The sequence below is a fragment of the Pyxicephalus adspersus genome, chromosome 3 (assembly GCF_032062135.1).
Source record: "Pyxicephalus adspersus chromosome 3, UCB_Pads_2.0, whole genome shotgun sequence".
NCBI lineage: Eukaryota > Metazoa > Chordata > Amphibia > Anura > Pyxicephalidae > Pyxicephalus > Pyxicephalus adspersus.
Genome location: NC_092860.1, coordinates 152,815,833 through 152,838,126, shown reverse-complemented (window position 1 = coordinate 152,838,126; position 22,294 = coordinate 152,815,833). Strand labels below are relative to the sequence as shown.

At 38.6% G+C, this 22,294-nt stretch overlaps 1 protein-coding gene across 1 annotated transcript; it reads left to right on the top strand.

The window, feature by feature from the left end:
* Nucleotides 1–1,037: 1,037 nt before the first annotated feature.
* LOC140327540 (vomeronasal type-2 receptor 26-like) lies at nt 1,038–11,518 on the top strand. Its single transcript, XM_072406930.1, has 6 exons — nt 1,038–1,133; nt 4,860–5,103; nt 5,551–5,645; nt 9,141–9,236; nt 10,046–10,169; nt 10,617–11,518. Exons 1-6 carry the CDS (start codon nt 1,038–1,040, stop codon nt 11,516–11,518), a joined length of 1,557 nt encoding a protein of 518 aa, XP_072263031.1.
* Nucleotides 11,519–22,294: the final 10,776 nt, after the last annotated feature.

Sequence of the window (22,294 nt, the reverse complement as noted above, 5' to 3'; positions counted from 1 at the left end):
TATGTTCATTGTTAGGGCTTATATACACTTTAATTTTGTATGAATTTAATTGCTTTCTTGTGTCATTGGTCTTATATATTACATTTACTAAGAATTTAAAGAAGTGATTGAATGTTTTACATTTACATTACATTATATTATATTTAATGTCTTTCCATAACTCGGTTCAGTACCTCTCTGATTTCCCTTAACATTCATCAACATTAGCAAATGTTTTCCAACTGTACAGGATTTAGGGGAGGGTTTTGGATGGCAAATATATTTACTCCTTCTCTAGGTCCTTATAAAAACAGGTTGCCTACTGCGGGGAAAGTTTGCTTGGCGACCTCTGGTTGTTCTGCTCTTGGGTGGTTTCTTACAGGGTCCAAATTGTGGGATAGGAGGAATAAGAGGCAAGTAACTAAGTAGTCCTTCCTATCTCACTTTCGTACAGGCTTGGGTTTTAAAATGACCTGACAAGTGTGTCTGGAAAAATTGGGAGCAGGGTGTATCTTAGTCTAGGAGTACAGAGAGGGGCTGAAAGCAGCAATATGAGGAAGCTCCATGTTGTTTGGATGAAAGAATTATATGGCAACCTCTTGCTGCTTGTGAGTAGCAGGTGCCCTCCTCAAGTAGCTGCTTTGGTGGCAGGACTGTTGAATTGCTAACTTCACAGAACTTACTGCTAATGTAAGCTGTTTTGTTTTGCTGTCTACTGAAAAGAAGTGATTTTGTGTTTATTTCTGCTGTGAAGCCCCTTTGTCTAATATTGTGCAGGATCCCATAACTTTAACAATAACTATAACTATACAAATATTTGGTTTCAATGATTTACCTTTACATGACCATATGTGTGCACATTATAGTCAATTTTGCTTTACATGATTTTCTCCCAGGCCTCCTACTGCCCCATCAATGCCAAATATTAAACTAACTCTCTTGTTTTGTTCTTCCTGGGATATCATGTGTATGATTCTTGTGGAGATGTGAAGAAAGCTACAAAAGATGTTCTACAAATCTTGTCTGGACATACAAAGGAAGCTCCAAATTATTCCTGTATGGAGCGGGATAACGTGGCTGGTTTCATCGGAGACCTCAAATCAGATACCACTCTCCAAATGGCTCAGCTGTTGTATCTGTATGGTTACACCCAGGTAAGAGCCCCAAATACCAATTTATCATTACCATGTGTAGCTATTATCATGTATCTTCTAAGAGCTTCTTTATTTACACAGTACCCAGGAGACATAACAATAGCAAACAATGGGGTTCATACTATTGATATACAGTTTTTTACCCAATAGTAGTCAATAAAATATCTTGTTGTTGACCATGAGGATAGTTTGGTCTTGGTGGGGCATTTTGGGACACTGAAGGACAATCAATTGATAAGTGGTCCAAGATAACCAGAACTAGTGTCCCCTATGATTGCCTGTAATATTGTGCAGTTTGTGCAACTTCTCAAATGAATGACCTAATGGGCCTGATTTATTAAAGCTCTCCAAGGATGGAGAGGACACATTTTTATCAATGAAGCTGGGTTATCCACCAAACCTGGAATGAATCTGGTCCAGGAATCAAAACATTTGCTAGCAAATGATTTTGAAGAAATACATTCCAGGTTAGCTGGATCACCTATCTTTCCATCCTTGGAGATCTTTAATAAATCAGGCCCAATATGTCAGATGTTTATGTTTGGGAGCCTCTACGTAGTACTTGACTAGAATATTAAAAAAAATGCTGCAATAACTGAAACATATACATAAGATAAAGAAAAAGGTAAGACTTGTACAGCCCCTTAAATATGTTAAATTCCACCTCTAAGAGTAAAACATACATAGAACAAAAAATCAAAAGCCCAAACCAGGTATATAAGTTTAGGATAAGAGAGGAGTTTTTAGGTACAAGTTTCATGAAAATCGACACAATTTAAATTAGTGACAACAAAAACATTCAAGGCTATGGTATACATCCCCAGGGAAAATCTAGGAATCTGATAGCTTCTACTAGGCACTAGGATAACATTGGAATTGTTAAGGAATAGCTCATACCAGGGCATTGCTGGTTTAAAAAAAAAACAAAGGGGGGGGGGGGACTTAGATAATTGTGTTTATCAGTCATCAGGGGGAGTAATCACTTTTGACATACAATGCCCAAAACAAAACTCTGAATTTCAGCTTTGAAGCTGCTAATTCCAAGCCTAAAGTCAGAACTAGGAACATGGGTTCTGAGCTAAAATTTGGAACTCCAAATCTCATGAATTCCGAGTGATCATCCCTTCTAACTTCTTTAGAGCTGGACCTAAAATTAAAGCCTACATCAATTTTCCAATGTCTGGGGTCAATTTTATCTACTGTAGGAGATAATGTTAATAAAGTAAACAGTTACAGAGTAATTGTTCATGAATTGTCAGTAGTATTTGGTGTTGCCATAGAAGTGTTGAGTATCCTCGGCCTGCTGTTTGGAGTCCCGTGTAAAATCGCTGCCATCTTTTTTAAACCAATGGAGAGCCCATCCATAAAGGTGATAAAGCCCAGGAAAAACACCTGGGGATATTTGATGAGACATCTTTCGGGCTTGGCATATAGGCCATTTTTCCTGAGGTGTTGCAAGATATGACATTGCCGTATAGATGAGTTGGACAAAAAAAAAAATACATCTTGATATCTTGATTTACTAATAGAGAAAAACAACACTGAGAAAGTGCTCGATTCACAAGGGCATTTTGGAGTCTGAATCACATCATAGGACATAATGAACATCCTGTTTGATAAACTCTGTCTTCCAAGTGTTTCCCTTTTTGATGCAGATAAAGTGGTAGGTGCCACACAGGTCCAGTTTTATGAAAGTATTTTATACTTTCAAGGTTCTATCTATGTATTTTTGCATTGCCTTGATTTCTTAATTGTCTGGCCAATCAGATGGGAAGGGAAAGTGAAAAGAATAGTCCAGCATTCCCCCTCCAAGCATACTGGCCATTGTAGTTTACAACCACAGTCCTTTTTTATTCACAATAGATACAATTACCTTTATTCTGTTGATGCTGTTTTTTTTTTCAAGGAGAGTAATGAGCAACCAACTTGCATAAGCACTTTGAGGGGAGAAGCAACAAGGAACAAGAGGAACAAAGAAAAGGAACAAAAGGACTCTTAAAATAAGGAGCCAGTCACTGCTATTGAGACCTCTCTGGGGGGTGGTCCTGGAAACAAATGTCAATATATGTCTCTATGACCAATGAGTTCTGGTCATTAGGAGATAGGGGAAGCTCAAAGACAGCAAATTCATATTTAATGCATCTGATTGCTTTTCCAGAAGGTATCTGTGATAGCCCCAGTAAGGCAGGCAAATTTAGTTACAAAGGTGCAAACTGAACCCACATTTCAAGATAGTTTCAAAAGGGCACAAACAGTACATTAGGCAAAGGCCATCTCAACAAAAAGTCCTCTAAGAAGACTCAGGAAGACTTTGATGATGTTGATAGTTGAGTCCTGTCACTAACGGTATGGAAACATCCAATGCAATGCCTCTCTGGAAAGCAGGTAAACTAGAGAAGCCACTTTAGTATGATCTATTGAGATGTTCTGTGACTAAAATTTAGATTAAATATTGCACTGGTTACCCACACCTCATGGGAAGCAGTGTAGAGTGGAAGCTGCTGGAGTAGCAGTAGGCAGTGCTGGAGCATACTGTCACCAACTTGACTTAGTTGCAGCTCTGTTTATTAGAGCACCCCTTTAGAAGTGGCAGACTCCCAGGTTGCACTCCCTAGACACAATAGCCCCAATTAATTAAGGTGGCCCAGATCCATTCCAGGTTTGCTGGATCACCCAGCTTTACTAATAAAAGTGTACCCTCTTTAGCCTTTTGAGAGCTTTATTAAATCCGGCCCAATGAAACATGTAGTAGTAAAGTAAAGCACTAGAACAGCAGACAATATCAGGATCAAGCGCAAGCCCAATGTCAGTACAGACAGCAAAAAGTAGACATGAACCGGCCAAAGTTGGTATAGAAAAGGTAGAAGTAATTATATGGAAACATAGGTGTACAGGGGCTTATTGCTGCACACTATATCACTGGCTTCATTGTAGAATCGTGGGTCACGGGAGGCACTGGAAACATTCTAAGAAGTTCTGGAGTCACAGGAGGCATTTAGGCCAGAGGAGGCATTGCAGACACATGGAGCATTTGGGGTCACAGGTAGCAGTTACTGAGGTCACATGCAAAAGCAGAAAAGGTCACGGCGTTGGCAAAGCATAGCTTAAATGCCAAGCAGTGTATTGTTACAGCTTTATTGTGTGTAACAATCAGGAGGATTGTGTGGCGCTGCATTACTAACTGCAACCTAAAAGGACTGAAAGACACACATCAGAGTGGGAGCCCAGGTCTGGAATTTGGAAGAAGCATGGAACTTAGGAGCAACAAAAAGTGTGACTGATGAATAATGGCACACTATCTGCAAAATTAAATTCCTAGAAAATTGTTACACCCCTCCTATACATTACAGCAATGCATTGTAGAAGGAGCTTGAAGATCATAAGAATAGGAGTGCTTCTTTTTATAGCATTTCGAAATTAATTTGTTCATATCTATGTATTAGAAATACAGGACATGATTGGCTTTAGCTAATATTTAAGGTAATATTTTAGTAAAAGTGTAAAAGTGGGGTTGGGTCTTGGATAACATGGGAAATAGATTGAATGGTAATGGTCAACAGACCAAAGTTTTCTTACAGCAAAAAAAAGGACTGTATGAAAAATCTTGGAATTCAAGTGAGTACAAAATTTGGTTTTCTAAGTTTACTTTAAAATGGGCAATTTTTTTTATCTTTCTTTTTTTGTCTGGGGTTTTTCTCTAATCAACTTTTGATCTTTTTTTTGTAGATCAGTTATGGAGCTGGAGATAGTTTACTAAGTGATAGAAAGATGTATCCCAATGTTTTCCGGACAGTTCCAGATAATGAAATGCAATATGTGGCCATAGTGAAATTATTGAAAAAGTTGAAGTGGAATTGGGTTGGGATCATTACATCGGATGATGAATATGGAGAACGGGAGATCCAACAACTCAGCAAACATTTAACTGATCATGGAATTTGTATTGAATTCAAGATTTTGGTGTCTATAAGTAATTATAAGAAAATTCTTCCAGAGCTGCAAACCTCAACTTCTGAAGTTCTAATTATCTGTGGTACTGTTAGCAGAACTTTTTATAATTTTTTGATCAGAACAGTCCCTTATCATGTCAATAAAACATTTATTCTCCCAGACTCTTGGTCACTGGATAAAGAACATTTTATTTTCAGTAACTGCAGTTTGGTGTTCACATCTCCCAATCCACCTATACCGGGAATGCAGGAATATTTTCATAATAATAACTATTCTAACAACCCAGATGACCCAACAATGGAGGATATTATTATAACTCAATATGCATGCTTATCAAGAAACCCAATGAAAAACTATCTCATACCAATGACAGTTCGGTATCCTATTAAATACTGCAATTTGACTAAACTCAAAATAAACATGTATTATCATGATGATAAGTCACCTTACAGAGTGTTTCTTGCAGTCAACATAATGGCTTGGGCAATACACGATATATACAACTATCAAAAGAATAAGGAACCAGAATCTGTAAAAAGCTTACACAGACTAAAGAATAAGGTGAGTATACTTTAAATACACCATAGACTCATTGTACATATTTAAATTCAGAAATAGAAGGCCACAAGATAAATACAAGAAGATGGCGTGAATAATAGAACACATTGCCCTTTTTTAGCAGTTTATTATTTTGGTCATTTGCTAATCTTTCAGAATTGCTTACAGAATTGTCACTAGAATTGCAATTTATTCTAGATATACAGAAAGAATTTAAACCTCCTTCGTTTTTTTCAATATTGGTATGTTGCAGCCTGATGCCCGATACCCTATAATGGCAAAGTGTGAAAAAAAATTTAGACAATTTTGTAAATTTAATTAAAAGAAAAAACTAAAATATTTGACCCCTACAGAACATTACAGCATTGAGTCTTTTTGTGTGATGATGCTACAGCCTTTGCACACATGCATGGAGGAATTGCTGCATTTCTTCTTTAAAAATTCTCTCAAACTTAGTCAGGTTGGATGGGGAACGGTGGTGGATAGCCATTTTCTAGGTTGTCTCCAGAGATGTTTAATAGAGTTCAAGTCAGGGCTCCGACTAGGCCACTCTAGGAAAATCAAAGAGTTGCCCCTAAACCACACGTGTTATTTTCAGTGTGTGCTTTGGGTTTTTGTCATGTTGGAAGGTGAACCTCTGGCTCAGTTTGAGGACTGTGGAACATTGAGGATATCTCTGTTCTTTGTTTTATTTAGCTTCCCCTCAAACCTTACCAGTCTCTCAGTGTCTGCTGTTTAAAAACACCCTCACAGTATGATGCTACCACCACTATTCTTCACTGTTGGAATGGTATTGGGCAGGTGATGAGCAGTGCCTGTTTTTCAGAAGAAATATTATTTACAGTTGAGACCAAGCACTTCAATCTTGGTTTTAAGTTGCCAGATAATCTTGTTTAACACAGTCTGAGAATCCTTTCGATCCTTTCTTGCAAACTCCAATCTGCCAAAGAGAAGATCCAGGAAAGGCTTCCATTGTCTAGTCACTCTGCCATAAAGACCAGATTGGTGGAGGGTAGGGTAGCAAAAATGTCTTCGAACTTCCGTGAAATTTCGGCGAACCGATTTTGCGAAACCATCGGAGGATTGCGAAAATTATAACAGGAGGATTTAGAAGGGAATTCTCTGGGAATCCTCCTGTTTGCGATGCTCGGGGACTGGGGATCTTTTGAATGAATGAATGCGGCCGTGGCCACATTTATTGAGAACAGTGTGCAATCCCCGCCGCTAGAGGTTACTTAATCTCTAGTGCCCCGGGGATCGCACACACACACTTCTCAATGAATGCAGCCACAGCTGCAATCATTGAGAAGATGCCCAGAAAGGGAGAACCTCCTGACATTTTAATATAAATATCTCTTACAATTGATACATTTGTTACAGATAAAAATGTATTGCCCAGGGATCGCAGAGGATTTCCATGGCTGTTCAGCAAGAGCTCGACCTCTGGGTGAATCAGAAGGCCATTCTCGCTTACATTTTTGGTAAGCGAGAAAGACCCGAATTGCTGCGAGATCAAACCTAATATTCTCGCTCATCCTTAGTGGAGGGCTGCAGTTCATGTTGTCCTTGTTAGGGCTTGTTAGAGCACAGAGTCTAAGTGTCGCCCAGTCTTCTCCGGAGCCCCCCCCCCGCAGGTATGATGGGACTGTAACCCTAGTGGCCACCCTAGGTGCTATATAAATACAGTTTATTATTATTGATATTATGAATATTATAAAAATAAGATTCATAATAATAATAAAAATAATAACTCTTTCTGTATACTGTCCCTATTAATGAGCCAATAGAAAAAAATTTCCCATAAACGTACAACTTGTTGATCTTTATTAATTTGGTGTAGCTAAACGTTCTATTCTCAGGTCTTTGACAAAGGGACACTACACCTTGATGAATCGATGTGGAACATTTGAGATTTATTTAGTTATTTTCTGTAAATGCTATTCCCACAAATTTGTGTCTGAGTTCCTAATTTCTACATTAATATCTAAAGTACCTACTACATCAACAGCACTCAAACTGAATAATAACATGCTTGCAGGCTGGGTTATTTCAGGCCCTCCTGATATCCTAAGCAAGACACTTCTGAATGTCCTCCCCCAACACTTCCATGGTGCTCCATCCTCCCATAGCCTGCAAGACATCTCCAGTAGTTAGTACCAGTAGTAACATCATTTTTTTATTGACATCAATTAATGATTATCATTTAGCAGCGCAACCTGATTAATCAGAAATGAAAGCTAAATCATATCAATATTTAAAGTGACCAACCTCAAAACAGCACCAGTTCTTAATACACAGTTCTTAAAGGCACAGTAGGTTGTTCAAAACATCTTGGAGATCTAACCACAGATCTCATGTGTATGCAGACTCTCTTAAAACCTTGTGTCTCTTTATGTAATCCCACACAAACTCACAGATATTGAGATCAGGATTCTGTCTGGGCCAGACCATCACTTCTTCTTGCTGAAGATAGTTTTTAGTTACATTGGCTGTGTGTTTGGGGTCATTATCCTACTGCACAATAAATATGAGGCCAATTAAATGCCTTCCCAATGAGATTGTATGATAGATACGTTTGTATTACATTACACACATTGCATTATATTGGGAACACTGTTATTCCCCAACTCTATTTGAAGAAAAGCAGCTCTAGATTTTAAAGGGGAACAAACTTCCTACTGAGACAGCCAAATAGTTGTATTTTTCACTCATCAGTACAGAGCCTATCTGCCATTTTTACCCATTCCCATTCTTGCATAGTTGAGCCTCTTATTTCCATGTCATAGTTATGGATTTTTGAACACACTTCTTCCACAAGGACCTCTTGACTTAGACTTAATTTAAGTTTCCTTCTGTTAGCTCACTTTGCATTTTGTAAATAAAATAAAAATATTTTAAGAAGAAATAATTAAAATGACTATTTCTGATAAATACTACAATATAAACAACATTCAATATAGCTAAAATAAGTGTCTTTGTTTTTAGTTCCTCACCTTCCATGGCAAATCCACCCTGCCCCTACCTTTCCAAAGTTATTCCACATTGCCACCTCCCTTCCATAGTGATTCCATACTGGTTCCTAAGTAACTCCATATTGCCCCCTTACATTGTAAACCCACATTGCCCTTTCCCCTTTCCATAGCAACTCCACACTGCTCCCTTCTTCTATATTGACTCCATATTGCCTTTTCTCGTTTCATAGCAACCCCACACTGCCCTTTGCCAATTCTTAGTGACCACATACTGCCCTGTCCCATTTATAGTACCCCATACACTGCCCTTTCCCCTTTCAAAGTGACTCCTTACAGCTCCCTCCTCTTCTATACTAACTCCAAATTCTAAGACTATCACCAGATCCTGACAATTTGTTTTACAGCAGGCCTGGTTGTGCCTTCAAGCTGTTCAGCACCCAGCACTCTGTACCTATGTCTAGAAATGGCCCTGCTTACAGCAAATATTCAACATGTGTTGCAAATAACGATGTTTGTATATTTTAAGGTAGCCCGCTATGTTAAAGCCATATACAACAAGGGTTCAAATAACAAGAAAACACATTTTAAGGAGAAAGGAGACTGGACCAGCTCCCTGGACATTGTAAACTGGATAACATACTTATACCTAAATAACAAAAATGTCACACGTTGGAGACCTGTAGGACAATTTGATGAGTCTCTTCCAGAAAGTCAGCAATTTACTCTAAATCCGCAGCTTATATCATGGAAACATGGCCAGGTGAACCACAAAGATAAATGCTAAATCAGGGCTAAAAAGTGTGATTGTGTGATTTAATAAGTGTAATAGGATTCTAAAACTCTGATGTGCTTAGTGAATGTGCATGGAGCAGAAGAAGGGAAATCTGTGTACTGCAGATCAGATCATAACCTAATTTTACATTTTTTTTGGACACCCACATTTTTTCAAGATATGGAATGGAATCAACAGCACGCTTTGTGGGGAGCATTTCCATGGAACGGGCCAGTGGCTTTTCTTGAATCCCATACACTTACAGTGCAGCCTGGCTGCAAAATAATCTTATATCCTAGTCATCACACAGCAGAGTAAACAAATAAGTATACTGGGATCTGGTAATCACGGAGCAACTCGATAAAGTTTTACAACTACACATATACGGGTCCATGAGGCAGATACTTTTTATGGGCATACAAAAAAAATCATGAGTTTACCTTAGCACTAGTAGTGACTTTAGAAAAAATATATATTTTAATTTTCACAATTTAGTGGGCTCATTTTAACGCGTTTATTTTTAGAGATTTGTGATTTTAAGCACATTTTTATTGTTTAGCATAAATGATCCTCTGCACATCTTCTGAGCTTTATTTGAGTTTTAAATAATTTTTTTTTTATTTTATGAATTTTAATTTACTTGTATGAAATGTGTTAAGATCCCTATATCCCGCTGCAATGCCAGATGTTCTCCTGGGTACAGAAAAGCTCCTCGGGGGAGAATCCATGCCTGCTGCTATGACTGCATCCCATGTTCCGAGGGGGAGGTCTCTAATCTTACAGGTAGGTATGGCAAAAAAGTGGCTAAAGTGACTATTAAAATATCATATAGGCTTTACCTTTTGATTCACCTCCATATATGAAGGGTTAAATAAAATAATAATCCATGGTGACCCTGCCAAGAAATGTATTGTTCAGACACTGTTATTCAACAGTTGATGTTTTAAAAATGACCGTTTGCAGTGTCACCCTGTCACATGCGACCCTAAAGCATACTACAAGTGCTCCTACTTCGGTAAAAATGTTGTCCACTTTAAGGGCATTTTGCATGCCATGATACATATATAAAGGTTTAGGTGTGTGTCTCTTATTAATGGCACATTAGTAAGAAAGAAAAAAGTCAGCTAACTTTACTAATGAAAAAAAACATAATATATGAATTATTCATTTTCAAGTTGAATATTTCATGTTGAAATTTTTACTTTTATTTTTGTAAATAATTTATTCCAGATAGTGAGCATTGCTTTAGATGTCCTGAAGATGAGTGGCCGGATAAGAAGAAAGTAGAATGCATTCCGAAAATTTATGAATTTCTATCTTATGAAAATGATACAATGGCTTCTGTATTTTCATTTATATCTTTGATATTTTCAGCCGTGACTTTATTTGTATTAGTAAAATTTATCAGTAATAGAAACACTCCAATTGTTAGGGCCAATAACCGGACTGTGAGCTTCATCCTTCTGACCTCCATCTTGCTGAGCTTCCTCTCTGTCTTCTTGTTCCTCGGTCGTCCTGTGGATATAACCTGCAAGCTGAGACAAATATCATTTGGGATCTTCTTCTCCATCGCTGTCGCTTCTGTTCTGGCCAAGACCACCACCGTCTGTATTGCATTCAAAGCCACCAAACCCGACAGTTCCTGGAAAAAATGGGTCACAGTCAAGATTTTTAATTCCTTAGTTCTGACTTGCTCCTCTGTGCAAGTTCTGATCTGTGTTATTTGGCTGTCAGTGTCTCCTCCCTACCAAGAATACGACATGCACTCCTCTCCAGGGAAGATCATCATTCAGTGTAATGAAGGGTCAGTTATCGGATTCTACTCTGTGTTGGGTTATATTGGATTTCTGGCAGCTGTGAGTTTTGTTCTGGCTTTCATGGTGAGGACATTACCGGACAGTTTTAATGAGGCCAAGTACATCACCTTCAGCATGCTGGTGTTCTGCAGTGTGTGGATTGTCTGGATTCCAGTCTATCTGAGTGCTAAAGGGAAATACATGGTGACTGTGGAAATATTTGCCATATTGGCCTCCAGTGCTGGATTATTGGGGTGTATATTTTTCCCAAAATGTTATATTATAATTTTAAAACCTGAGATGAACACCAGGAAAAAAACTTTGCACATAAAATAAATCTGGAATTCAGAATTATTATTTCAACAAATTATCTCCTCTGAATATGTCATTATTTGGTACTCAAATTACCAGTGTACTAAAATGTTGAACCGATATTACTTATACCAGTGGTGCCCAACCTTTTCGGACCCATTGACCACTAAATTTACCGGACCGTGAAGGGAAAGTGGGTGGGTTGTGTCCAGAGGTCCTTCTCCTGACTCTGCTCGGGAGGGCACTGGCCATAGTTGGGGACCACCAAAATATTCTCGCAGACTACCAGTTATTCGTGGACCACTGGTTGGTGACCGCTGACATATAAAGGTTATCTTATATTCAGACTGTCATAATTATCTAACCGCCTTATTACAATACATATTCAAGTTAAAATTCATTCAGTGTTTGGCAAGTTATTTTTATTGTAATTATTTTTAAGATTTAATAGGGGTAAATGGGATATAATATATGTGCTAGACAAAAAAGTATATTTTTTTTTTACTTTTTTTATTTTACAGAAAAAATACATACCATATATTAACCTGTAAAATGACGAAAAAATACAGGCTGAGCCCATGTGATTTTAATTTTTACCTTTACAATATGTTTTTGGTTTCAGTGTTAACAATACACCATGATGAGTCAAGTCAAAGTATGTACTTTAGGTAACATTTTGAATGATGTGTATGTTTAAGTGTATACACTAATAAAATGCAAGCGCCCTACATAGTGAAAATAGTCAGTTGGCTACGTTGTCCTGTAAAAAGTGGATGTCCTAAACAATATGTAAAATGTATAATTTGTTAGTATCAAAACTATGGAGGGGTTATGAAGTGAGATTTAAAGATTTCACTCTAAATTGTTTTAACATCCGAGTTCAACTGTACCTGCTGGCATCTTTAAACCCCTCCTGCATCTACAGTTCTCGATCATTGGCACTGTCTCTTGATGCAACATTTTATTAAATGACTGCTGTACCCTCTGACAAAATGAAGACTTCCACTTGGAAGACTTCAGACAGAACAGAAACAGAAGCTACCATGGTCCTTGATTGTTGAAGTTGTTGCTATAGCCAATGGAGGTAAAACTCAAGACCTAGAACGGGAACTTTAGGTTTGGATGAATTTCAGGGATGAAGGCACATTACAGGCTACATGTTCATGCAGTGTTGGATAACTAGGTCTGAAAAACAATGGAGGCTTGCCATCTTCCTATGTGGCTGAGCACACTCCATATACTCTTTAACCTCCATTGAGGTAACCCCGAGTGTGACTCGGGGTAGAAAAAAGTTGCTAAAAGTGGTAACCCCGAGTCACACTCGGGGTATGTAAACCTATGGGAAGGTTAGTAAATAGAGTGCTTACCTGATCCACTGGCGTCCCGCTCCGTCCAGCACTGCGATTTCTGTCTTCTTTCTTCTTCCTGCTTCCTGCTTCTGCACACGATGAGTCACCGGTGGAGTTCCCGGTGACGTCGGTGCGTGTGTAGGTTGCCGGCGGGGCGGGGTGGGAAATTCAAAATCTATTTCTATTGCATTCAATACAAAATAACTGTATTGAATGCAATACATTGGAGTTTTATGTATAAAAGCAGTACATTGTTTTCAAGAACATTTATTTTACAGTATATATAATTGTATAAGTATAATGTGTATTTTTTTAATGTTTTTTTTAAATATATAGATCTTTTAATTTATTTAATTTATTGTTTTTACATGATTTTGTGTTTCATTCTTTATTATATTCATACTATTATATTATACTCTAAAATAAATTTTCATGAAAAACAATGTACCGCTTTTAGACAAAGAAATGAACCGCTAGGGAAAACCGGAAAGAAATGAATGCTAGGGAGGTTAAAGGAGCTGGTTTCCATCATATGATGACTGACCCCATGGTCAACAGTAGTAGCAGTAGTAAAAGTAGTGGTAGCAGTAATAAAAGTAGTATTAGTAGTAACAGTAGTAATAGTAGCAAGAGCACCAGGAGTTGTAGTGCCAACACTTGATTTTTTACCATTTTCAGAACTGTTTAAACCTATTTTCCTTAAATAGTAGTAGCAGAAAATGCCACCTTGGCAATGTAAAGATAATTTTTGTATTTTCATTTCCTAGCTCACCCTAAAACATGCTGTAAACTCACTATCCATCCCTGTTTACACAGCACTTCAAGATGGTACATTGTGATATTGTGCTCTGTCTCATATAGAAAGCTTCAGTGAAGTCAGTCCTCTGTAGATGTAGAAAGACAAGTCAATGGTGCTGCACATTGGGACACAAAATCTGAAACACGGATCAGATCTAAGATTGGTAAAATTGCAAATTCTAATTCTAACCTAAAAACGAAAAATTGGTGAGACCAAATCTGATTTCCAGACCACCATTAACCTCCCTGGCAGTCTAATTATGTCAGTATTTTTCTGCCAAAAGAAGTACATTGTTTTGCATAGAAATTTGTTGTTTATTAATGTAGGCCTGTAATTCTTAGGAATAATTCACCGGGTATGATAAAGTTTGAAACAAAAATCATAATTTATAATATAATAAATAATTATAGAAAATAATGAAATAATATATTAACAATCGATTTATTTAAAATTTTAGTCAAATCAAAAACACTGAAATTTGCCCAATCAAGGGTGCAATATGATTGATAAATTTAACTTAAATGTCTAGTAGACATCCCGGGTATAGTAAATTTTAAAACATGGGACTGTACAAAGTCCAACATCAAAATAAGGACAGTAGAACCTGGTTTCCTTTAGGATCTTTCTGCCACGGTCATCTTTCTTTGAGCAACAAACAATGCACATCCTTGTAGTTGCTGCCTTTCTCTGGGTTGGTGGGATGTACTCAAAGGTGAAGTGATGAGCAGTCAGGCATTGCAGGCTGACAACGGCAACAGCACGACGTCCAGGTTTATTTACAGCCATTGATGGTGTTTGGTGGTTCTTGGCAATAGATTCGGAAACTTTCCAAATGAAGTCAGAATAATTCACTGGCCTGTCACTCATTTGCTTATAGAGAATGTAGGCATTCCACAGGCAATGAATGCCTGAAAAATTTTTGTAGAACTTATTTTGCTCTTTCCTCATTGCTGGGTAGAATGTCATGGCTTGATCAGCTCTGTCGACACCTCTCATGGTGTTATTGTAGTCTATACCTACTTGTGGCTTCATGATTTCTTTCACATCTTTTGTTCGTACCATAACAATGGAGGCATTATAGACTGTACTCATTAGGCACACATCTTTCTTGTCAATGGCCATCATTTTGCATTTCTACAAGGCAACCATTTCTCCTGTCTTTTTTGCAAACAGTGATTGCAGGTTGTGCCAGTTAGCCCTAACAGTTCCATACTTATCTGTTTTGTGTTGCAGAAGAAATTCATAAAGTTCAGAAGAAGTATTAAAGTTGTCGGTTGTGACACAATAGCCCTTATTTAGCAAAGGCTCAATGAGTTAGAGAACAGAAGATGTTGCTATTCCATAGCTGCTGTATTTTGGGTTGAATTTTGTCCCTTTTCCAGTGTATAGGACTGAATTACAAATGTAGCCAGTTGACGACTTGCACAGCATGTAGAATTTCGTGCCAAATTGTGCTCTATTTGATGCAGTGTATTGCACCCAGCTGGGCCTCCCTTTGTAGGTCATTAGACTTTCGTCTATGCTGATGTCTCTTTCTGGCACATAGGTCTGTTGGAAATTTTTAAGAATCATTTGAGGTACTTCCCAAATTCCCAATGCAGGATGAGTGGTTTCATCAAATTCTTCATTGTTGGCAAAGTGTAGATATTTTATGATCAGGGTAAATCTGTACTCTGACATGACTGTAGCAAAGAATGGAGTGGCAAGTATTTTATTGGTAGACAATACCACTTCTGCAAGGATTTGCCCACCACTCCCTGAAGTATCACTAAGCCCAGAAATAGCCAAATGCTATTTTTGGTCACTGGTTCCCACTTTCTTCCTCTTGCAAATCTCAGGCATGGAGCAGCTAATTGTTGTTCAACGTACCTGTTTGTCTCAGCAACTATTTTTTCAATAACCTCATCGGTCAGAAACAAATGCAGGTATGCCCAGAGGTTGTTGCATTCAGCATCAATTTTCACACCAGTTGCTCCAGTAAATGGTAATCTTGGAGGCACTCCCTGAGCTACACCAAGGTCAATAGAGCAAAAAGTGCGCACATTACTGACCTCAAACTCAGATTTGTTGCTGTGTCCACTTTCACTGTCACTGCCTGATGACAAGTTTCCTGGGGAATCACTATCGCTCAACTCCAAATCACTATCGCTGCTTTCTAGTTGTTGAAAAACAGCTTTTGCTGTTTCCAGTAACAAGTCAAGGACGTTCAATGTCAGAGACAAGTATTCAAATGAGGAAATTAAGAAAAGGTCAGACCAAGGTCAGGGCTAATAGTGGACAAAATGTAAATCAAGGCACTGGGCAAAGCTGTTGGATGCACTTATAGATATACTTTTGCATTTATTACTTATTATTTATTATATTTCACTGTGATCAATGATTTAAAAGCAGATTTCATTGTAATTTAAATTTCCCGCTCAGTTATCTGTGCATGTGGGACAGCAGAGCTCGTGAGAGGCATTGGGTGAAAAGGAATTGGCCTCCACGATCTGCCCTAAAACCAAGTGATCCAAACACTCTACATGAGCCACTTGTTAATAGATAGAATATTATATTTCCACCTCTGCACATGAAACTGGGTCTGATGAAGCAGTTCGTTAAAGCTATGCCAACTGAAGGAGACGGTTTCAAGTACCTCATTTTGGCATTTCCTGGCCTGTCATTTGAAAAAATAAGGGCAAAAGTCAGAAGACGAAAATAATGCTTGGTTATCATTCAAAGCCATTGTCAAGGACTTTCTTGGAAACACATAAGCAAATAATTACACAGAATTTGTCCAGAAACTTCTGGGGAGCAACAAAACGCTTGGTTGCAATATGAGCATCAAGGTGCATTTTCTGCATAGCCATCTTTCTAACTTCCTGGAAAACCTAGGTGCAGCCAGTGATGAGCAAGGTGAGTGATTCCACCAAGATTTGAAGTTCATGGACGGACGGTATCGGGGTAGATGGGATGTACAAATAATGGCTGACTATTGTTGGAGCATCCCAGCACATGATTATAGTGGTGGAACGGCTCTGATCATAATAGAACAAAAGAAACAACACTGAAGAACAAACGTGATAGTTTATTGGATAAAAGTTTCTGACAGATTCCCACAGAAAAAAGATCCTGAATTTACTGTACACCATTTGCTTTCCAATACAAACTGTTATTCTACAAGTTACATCTTTAACTCTTCATCAACCAGTTTGGTTTACGGTAATATAATTATAATACATAAATAATAATAAAGATAATATAAAAATAATAAAATAATAATACTGGTATTTTTGTTTAAGTAATACCCATTTTTATTATATACAGTAATGTACATGTATTTAATAAATTAAACAAAAAAATGGTACTTGCCATCAAATAAATGTGAATAATATATATATATCTTTATTGCATTTATGGGTAAAAAAATTATAAAAGAAAAAAAATGAAAGAAAAATAACAGTATTTTACTCATTACACAATAAACTGAAATTATTCATACATGTGTAATGTTATGCAAATTTACACCAAGTTTCTGAGTCTATTGCCTGCCTAATACTCATATTACCTTATTGGTAGGGCCCTGTATATACGGTATTGATAACAGCCAATACTCTCAACTGAAAACAGGAATGCTTCTCAACAAGTTTTTAAATGTTCTAAATGTTCATAGCAAAATACTATTAGGTTTTATGTAACAAATCAGTACACAAATCAATAACAACATTGGAATATCTTAAAGCTGCCAGTGTCATTTATTTATTTTAAAACAATTAATGAAAAAATGTTTTTCCCTCCCTCCCAATATTAAACCAGGCATGAAGCCTAACTGGCCAGAAGAACAGGGGCCAGTAAACATGTGACCTCATCATCCTGCCAATACCAGGCCTCAGCCTTTCATCAACAATGTGAAAGCCATGGTTGGGGCCCCGACTGCCACAACTTTTCATCCCGAAAATTTTGGGAATCTAAAGGTCTCAATAGGAAAACTACAAGGCCCCTTAAATAGGGGGCCCCCATATAGTTACCCTTCCACTATGGTGAATGAGTATTCTCCAGAGGAGTTAAATAACAAAAATAACACAACCGCTAAGAAAAATACAATATTGAAAAAAAAAAACAATAACACAAAAATTCCATTTGTGTTTAATAAAGTGCCTATATTAATGTTCCCAGAAATAAATCCACCATCAATCACTCTGTCTATTATTGTGCCAATTACAAGAAGCGCAAACCCAACTCCCTTTGTGTTGCCACAACTATGACAGGTTGCCCGGCCAGTGTACAAACTGGAAGCCCATATAAAGCCACAAACCCTGTGGGTCCATTTTGCAGGATTATCATTTCACCATAAACTGAACCTGACTTGACCCTGAAGGTTATGAAGGAAACAATAGTGCTGAAGTAAAGCTGTGGTAGGAAATGTATTTTCAAACAGGACATAATGGACTTCTTCAGTTAGCAGCTTTTTGCACTTTGTCAATAAATGTCCTGATGCTGGAATAATACTTTAATGAAAGTTATCTAGGGTCTCCTCCCACTGTGCTCAGTGGTTCGTCTGTGTAAGTAGTGTGCTCTGTAATGATTGGTAACTATTGAGCACAATGAAGAACATGGAAAATCAATACTCCCAGATCTGTGGTTTTTAGTAGACACTTCTGTATTTCTCTTCAATTGAGCACCATTTAGCAGTACTTGCAGCATAAGATATTAGTATTTTACACTGTCAGAATTTATTTTTAGGATTTTTTTACTTTTACTGCCAAATAGTAAGGCCCCGGTCAGCACCAGTCCTCACCAGACACCAGTTCCCCAATCTAACACCACAGTCTTCACCTTTAGTAAGCCCCCATTCAGCCTCAGGAGACTAGTTGCGTCTCGCAGGAGCCAGGAGCCCACAGATAGAAGTACCAAGATTCCAGTAGACTAGTCCAGAATTCAGAGTCCGAGATCATAACAGATAATCCATCCACCAGACGATGTACACGGGGCAAAACACAGAGTCTGGGTCACAGGCAATAGGTCAGTCCAGGCAGAAGAAACAGGCAAAGCCAGAAACAGGCAAGTTCAGCAACAGTAAATCAGACGAAAACACACTTCAGCATAGATTAGCCCAGCTATACGCTACAACAGGCACTGGTGACTGGGAGCAGAGAGGCTATAAGGTCCCAGCAGCCAATGACAGTGCAGGATTGAGTCAGGAGCTAATTGCCTCTGAAATCCCCTATAGCTCTGCACCGCCTCCCAGAGTGATGCTGGGGATGTTGACAATACATCAGGCTGCACGGCTCCTGGCTGCTGCAAATGACTTTGCTGGACAGAATAAACAGTATTTTATACTGTGATGGTGCACAGCACGGAGTCGCCAGACAGATGAGCATCTCCTAACACAAAGCCTTTTAACGCACAAATTTTCAATTTCATCCAAATTATTTTTTGGGGGAAAAAAAACCCATGAAATAAAATGGTGATAGAAGCAATTTTTTGGTGTCACATTATTCTATTTTTTACACTCATTGGATAGTTTTTTCAATAACAATAAGTTTATTATAGCTGATGATATGTCTACAAACAGATGCCTCATCACTGCACATTTGCGAGTCCCTAAAACTCACCTACCTATCTTTTTCTGTCTCTTAATCCCTCATTATTTACTCACCATTCTGTATCCGGCCTCCTATTGTTTGCTAAATTCCCCCCTTCTCTGTCATTTGCAACCACTATTTAATTTATAGCACAGTGTAATAAGTTGATGGACTATATATACTGAAAAATAATAGTAATAATCACGCGTCGTATCCTTTGATACATTTAGTCCCACCTGGGAGTATAATCATATAAAGTATACAGAACTGTTGGGATGAGTTCTGGATGGGAGCTCTTTGAAACCAGGTGTATGCTGGGAAAAGAGTCCAGGAATAGTGGAGAGCAACTCTTCTAGGGTTGCATTGTTTACTTTAGGGCCCTGGACTCTGAAATGGAAGGAAGATACTGGGTGCGGCTTCCCATTCCATCCTAGGAACACTAGGTCTACTATAAGTAACACAGGTGTGCTGCTAAGAAAGAGAAGTGGAATTGCAGCATGTAGGTTGCCAAAAGGCTAAGAAGTTCTGTATTGTTTGTAGGAAAAGCTGTTGATGCTGAGGTGATTTACCCGATATAGAGAGTTCTCCCTTATTCGGTTTGCTCAATTCTGCTGGGAGAGATCACAAAAAAGGTCTATAGTTAAAATTGTAAAGAGCTGCTGTTGATCTTGGTAACAAAATGGGATTGCAGAAGATTCCAGCAAAAGGGAAACCTTGCTTTCAGACAGGTAATACTTATTCGTGACATTTGTAGTGGCATTACGTGAGATTTAGAAATTTTAAGTTTGTAATACGAAACTGCACTATATTGTAATAGTACATTTTGTACAGTTATTATTAAAGATCTATTTGGGTTAGTTAACATAAGAATAATATTGTCTGCAAACAGGCTTATCTTATGCACCTCATCATAAACAGAAATGCCATGAATATGCGGGTCCGATGCGGGTAAATATTATAGGTGACAGTGGACATCCTTGACGAGTGCCGTTTGTGATCGAAAAAAGAGATGATAAAGCCCCTGTTGTGAAAACCCGGGCACTTGGACCAGTGTAGAGAACCAGTGTAGCTCTGCTTATCCAACCGACCACTCCAAATTTCTCCAGTACTGCAGCTAGATAGCCCCAATGCACTCTATCAAACGCCTTCTCTGCGTCCAAAGAGAACAGCAGAGAAGGACGTTTCTGGAGTTCCACATATTTAATGATATTAATTAGGCGTCTAGTACCGTCCAGCGCCTGTCTGTTCTTCACAAAACCCACCTGATCAGGATTAATTGGAGAAGACATAATTTTGGCGAGTCTGAGCGCAATTAGTTTGGGATAAATCTTGATGTCTGTGTTTAATAATGAAATGGGCCTATATTGATTGGTTTGAGTAGGATCCTTACTCTGTTAGTTATACCTCTCTGATTCCAGGCTCTGGTTGCTGGATCCTCAGCCTTGTTACCTGTGAGTTGCTCAGTCACACTGTGCCCATTTGAGCCCTTTTGGATTCCTGACCTGTGCTTGTACCTGGATTACACTTATCTGCTGCCTGCCCTGAACCATTGAACCATGCTTGTACCTGGATTGTACTTGTCTGGTGCCTTCCCTGACCATCAGTCCGCCTGAACCCTACCTCCTGCTGTCATGCAACTTAGTATCTGACCTGTGCTTTCCCTACACTGGAGCCCTCTGTCCCGCTACCCCCTGGTGGGGAGAGCCTGGGGTCCATGACCTAGTGTTCCCCTCACAACAAAGTAGTCCTCTGGTAATTAGGGTTACCGGCCCAACATCCCTTGAGGAGTACTCTGGTGCAGACTGGGAAACACTTAGGCTCTGCGTCCCAAGCAATCCCACTTTCCCTGCCAAGGGGGCACGGCCCAAACAGACAGCATGGGGTCAGTCAATAATTTCCAGGTATACACAGGGAATTTGTTTTCCATTGTTACTTTAAAAGTTCTGTTGTTCTCCTATATTGTTACTGGTATTTTTAATGAAAAATCACTAGGAATGGTTTCTTTAGCCAACTTTAGGAACCTTAGAGAGCATGAGAGCAGTCTGAATTCACCTTTCTTATTGGTAGACCTGTAAAAATGCTGTTATAGCACCCTAATGTGCTGGTCCTTTTTCTCCTTGGCATCGGGAATAGATGGTTGAAACAGACCACCAGTGTAGAAATAATTTGTTTTAATGAATATCAATCTCCACAGTAGTGACAGACATTTTAGTCTGTATTTGTTTAGTATGAGTATAGGTTTTTCTACCAGGCACATTGAAAATCTCCCTGTCATGACATTTGAGGGTTTACAAGACAGCATATCGGGGACATACTTGGACATTTCTGGCCAAACATCTACTTTATTTGCTCAGTAATCCATTTGGTTAAGATTTAAATGATCTGAAACTTCTATGCATGCCAGAGGAGATGATACCATCTACCCTATCTTCCAACTCCATGCCCTCATGCCGTTTGTCCAAAAAGTTAAACCAAACCAAACTACAAGATGATAACAGATCCCATTGTGCGGACACGTCAGTGCCAAGCAAGACAATTACCCAATGGACCATAAAGGACTTATATGGCTCCTGCTCAAAGTCATTTCTCCAGTTAATTGCCATCACATAGACCTGGCAGCACAGTGCACATTTAAGGGAAGTTGACACATTATGGGCTTGTAAAATGAAGGTATGACTTGGTTTGAAAAAATGGTGGCTTAGTATCTTCAAATAGAGCTGAGCAAAATCCGTAAGTTTGTATTGCTTGAACTACTGGAAGCATGGTTGGAAGAAAAATAATTTGGCATGCTAGAGGAAAGCTGGGGGCAAACTTCCCTTTTCAGAGGGTGAAAGAGGAAGAAGACCCTGCAGAAGATGGCCCTTCCAGTACATCTGTATCACAAAATTCCTGCCCTAATGACAAGTATCTGCTATGCACAACAACAGCAGCAGAATTAGATGGAGAATAAAAAGATAGGGTAGGATTTGCTAGGCACAATGTTTCTCTTGTATCTTCATGGGCCTGCTTTGAAAGCTTTTCCCCGCAATAATAAAACTAGATCATTCAAAAGGGGCAGGACCTTGCTGTCATGGTGCCACAGGGCAGA

What these genes read in the sequence shown, in the direction of transcription:
- LOC140327540 (XM_072406930.1), top strand. Translation starts at nt 1,038, where the DNA reads ATGGAGCGGGATAACGTGGCTGGTTTCATCGGAGACCTCAAATCAGAT. An exon ending in CAAGATTTTGGTGTCTATAA is followed by an intron (nt 5,104 to 5,550) that starts GTAATTATAAGA and finishes TGTTTCTTGCAG; the next exon opens with TCAACATAATGGCTTGGGCA. An exon ending in GGAGGTCTCTAATCTTACAG is followed by an intron (nt 10,170 to 10,616) that starts GTAGGTATGGCA and finishes AATTTATTCCAG; the next exon opens with ATAGTGAGCATTGCTTTAGA.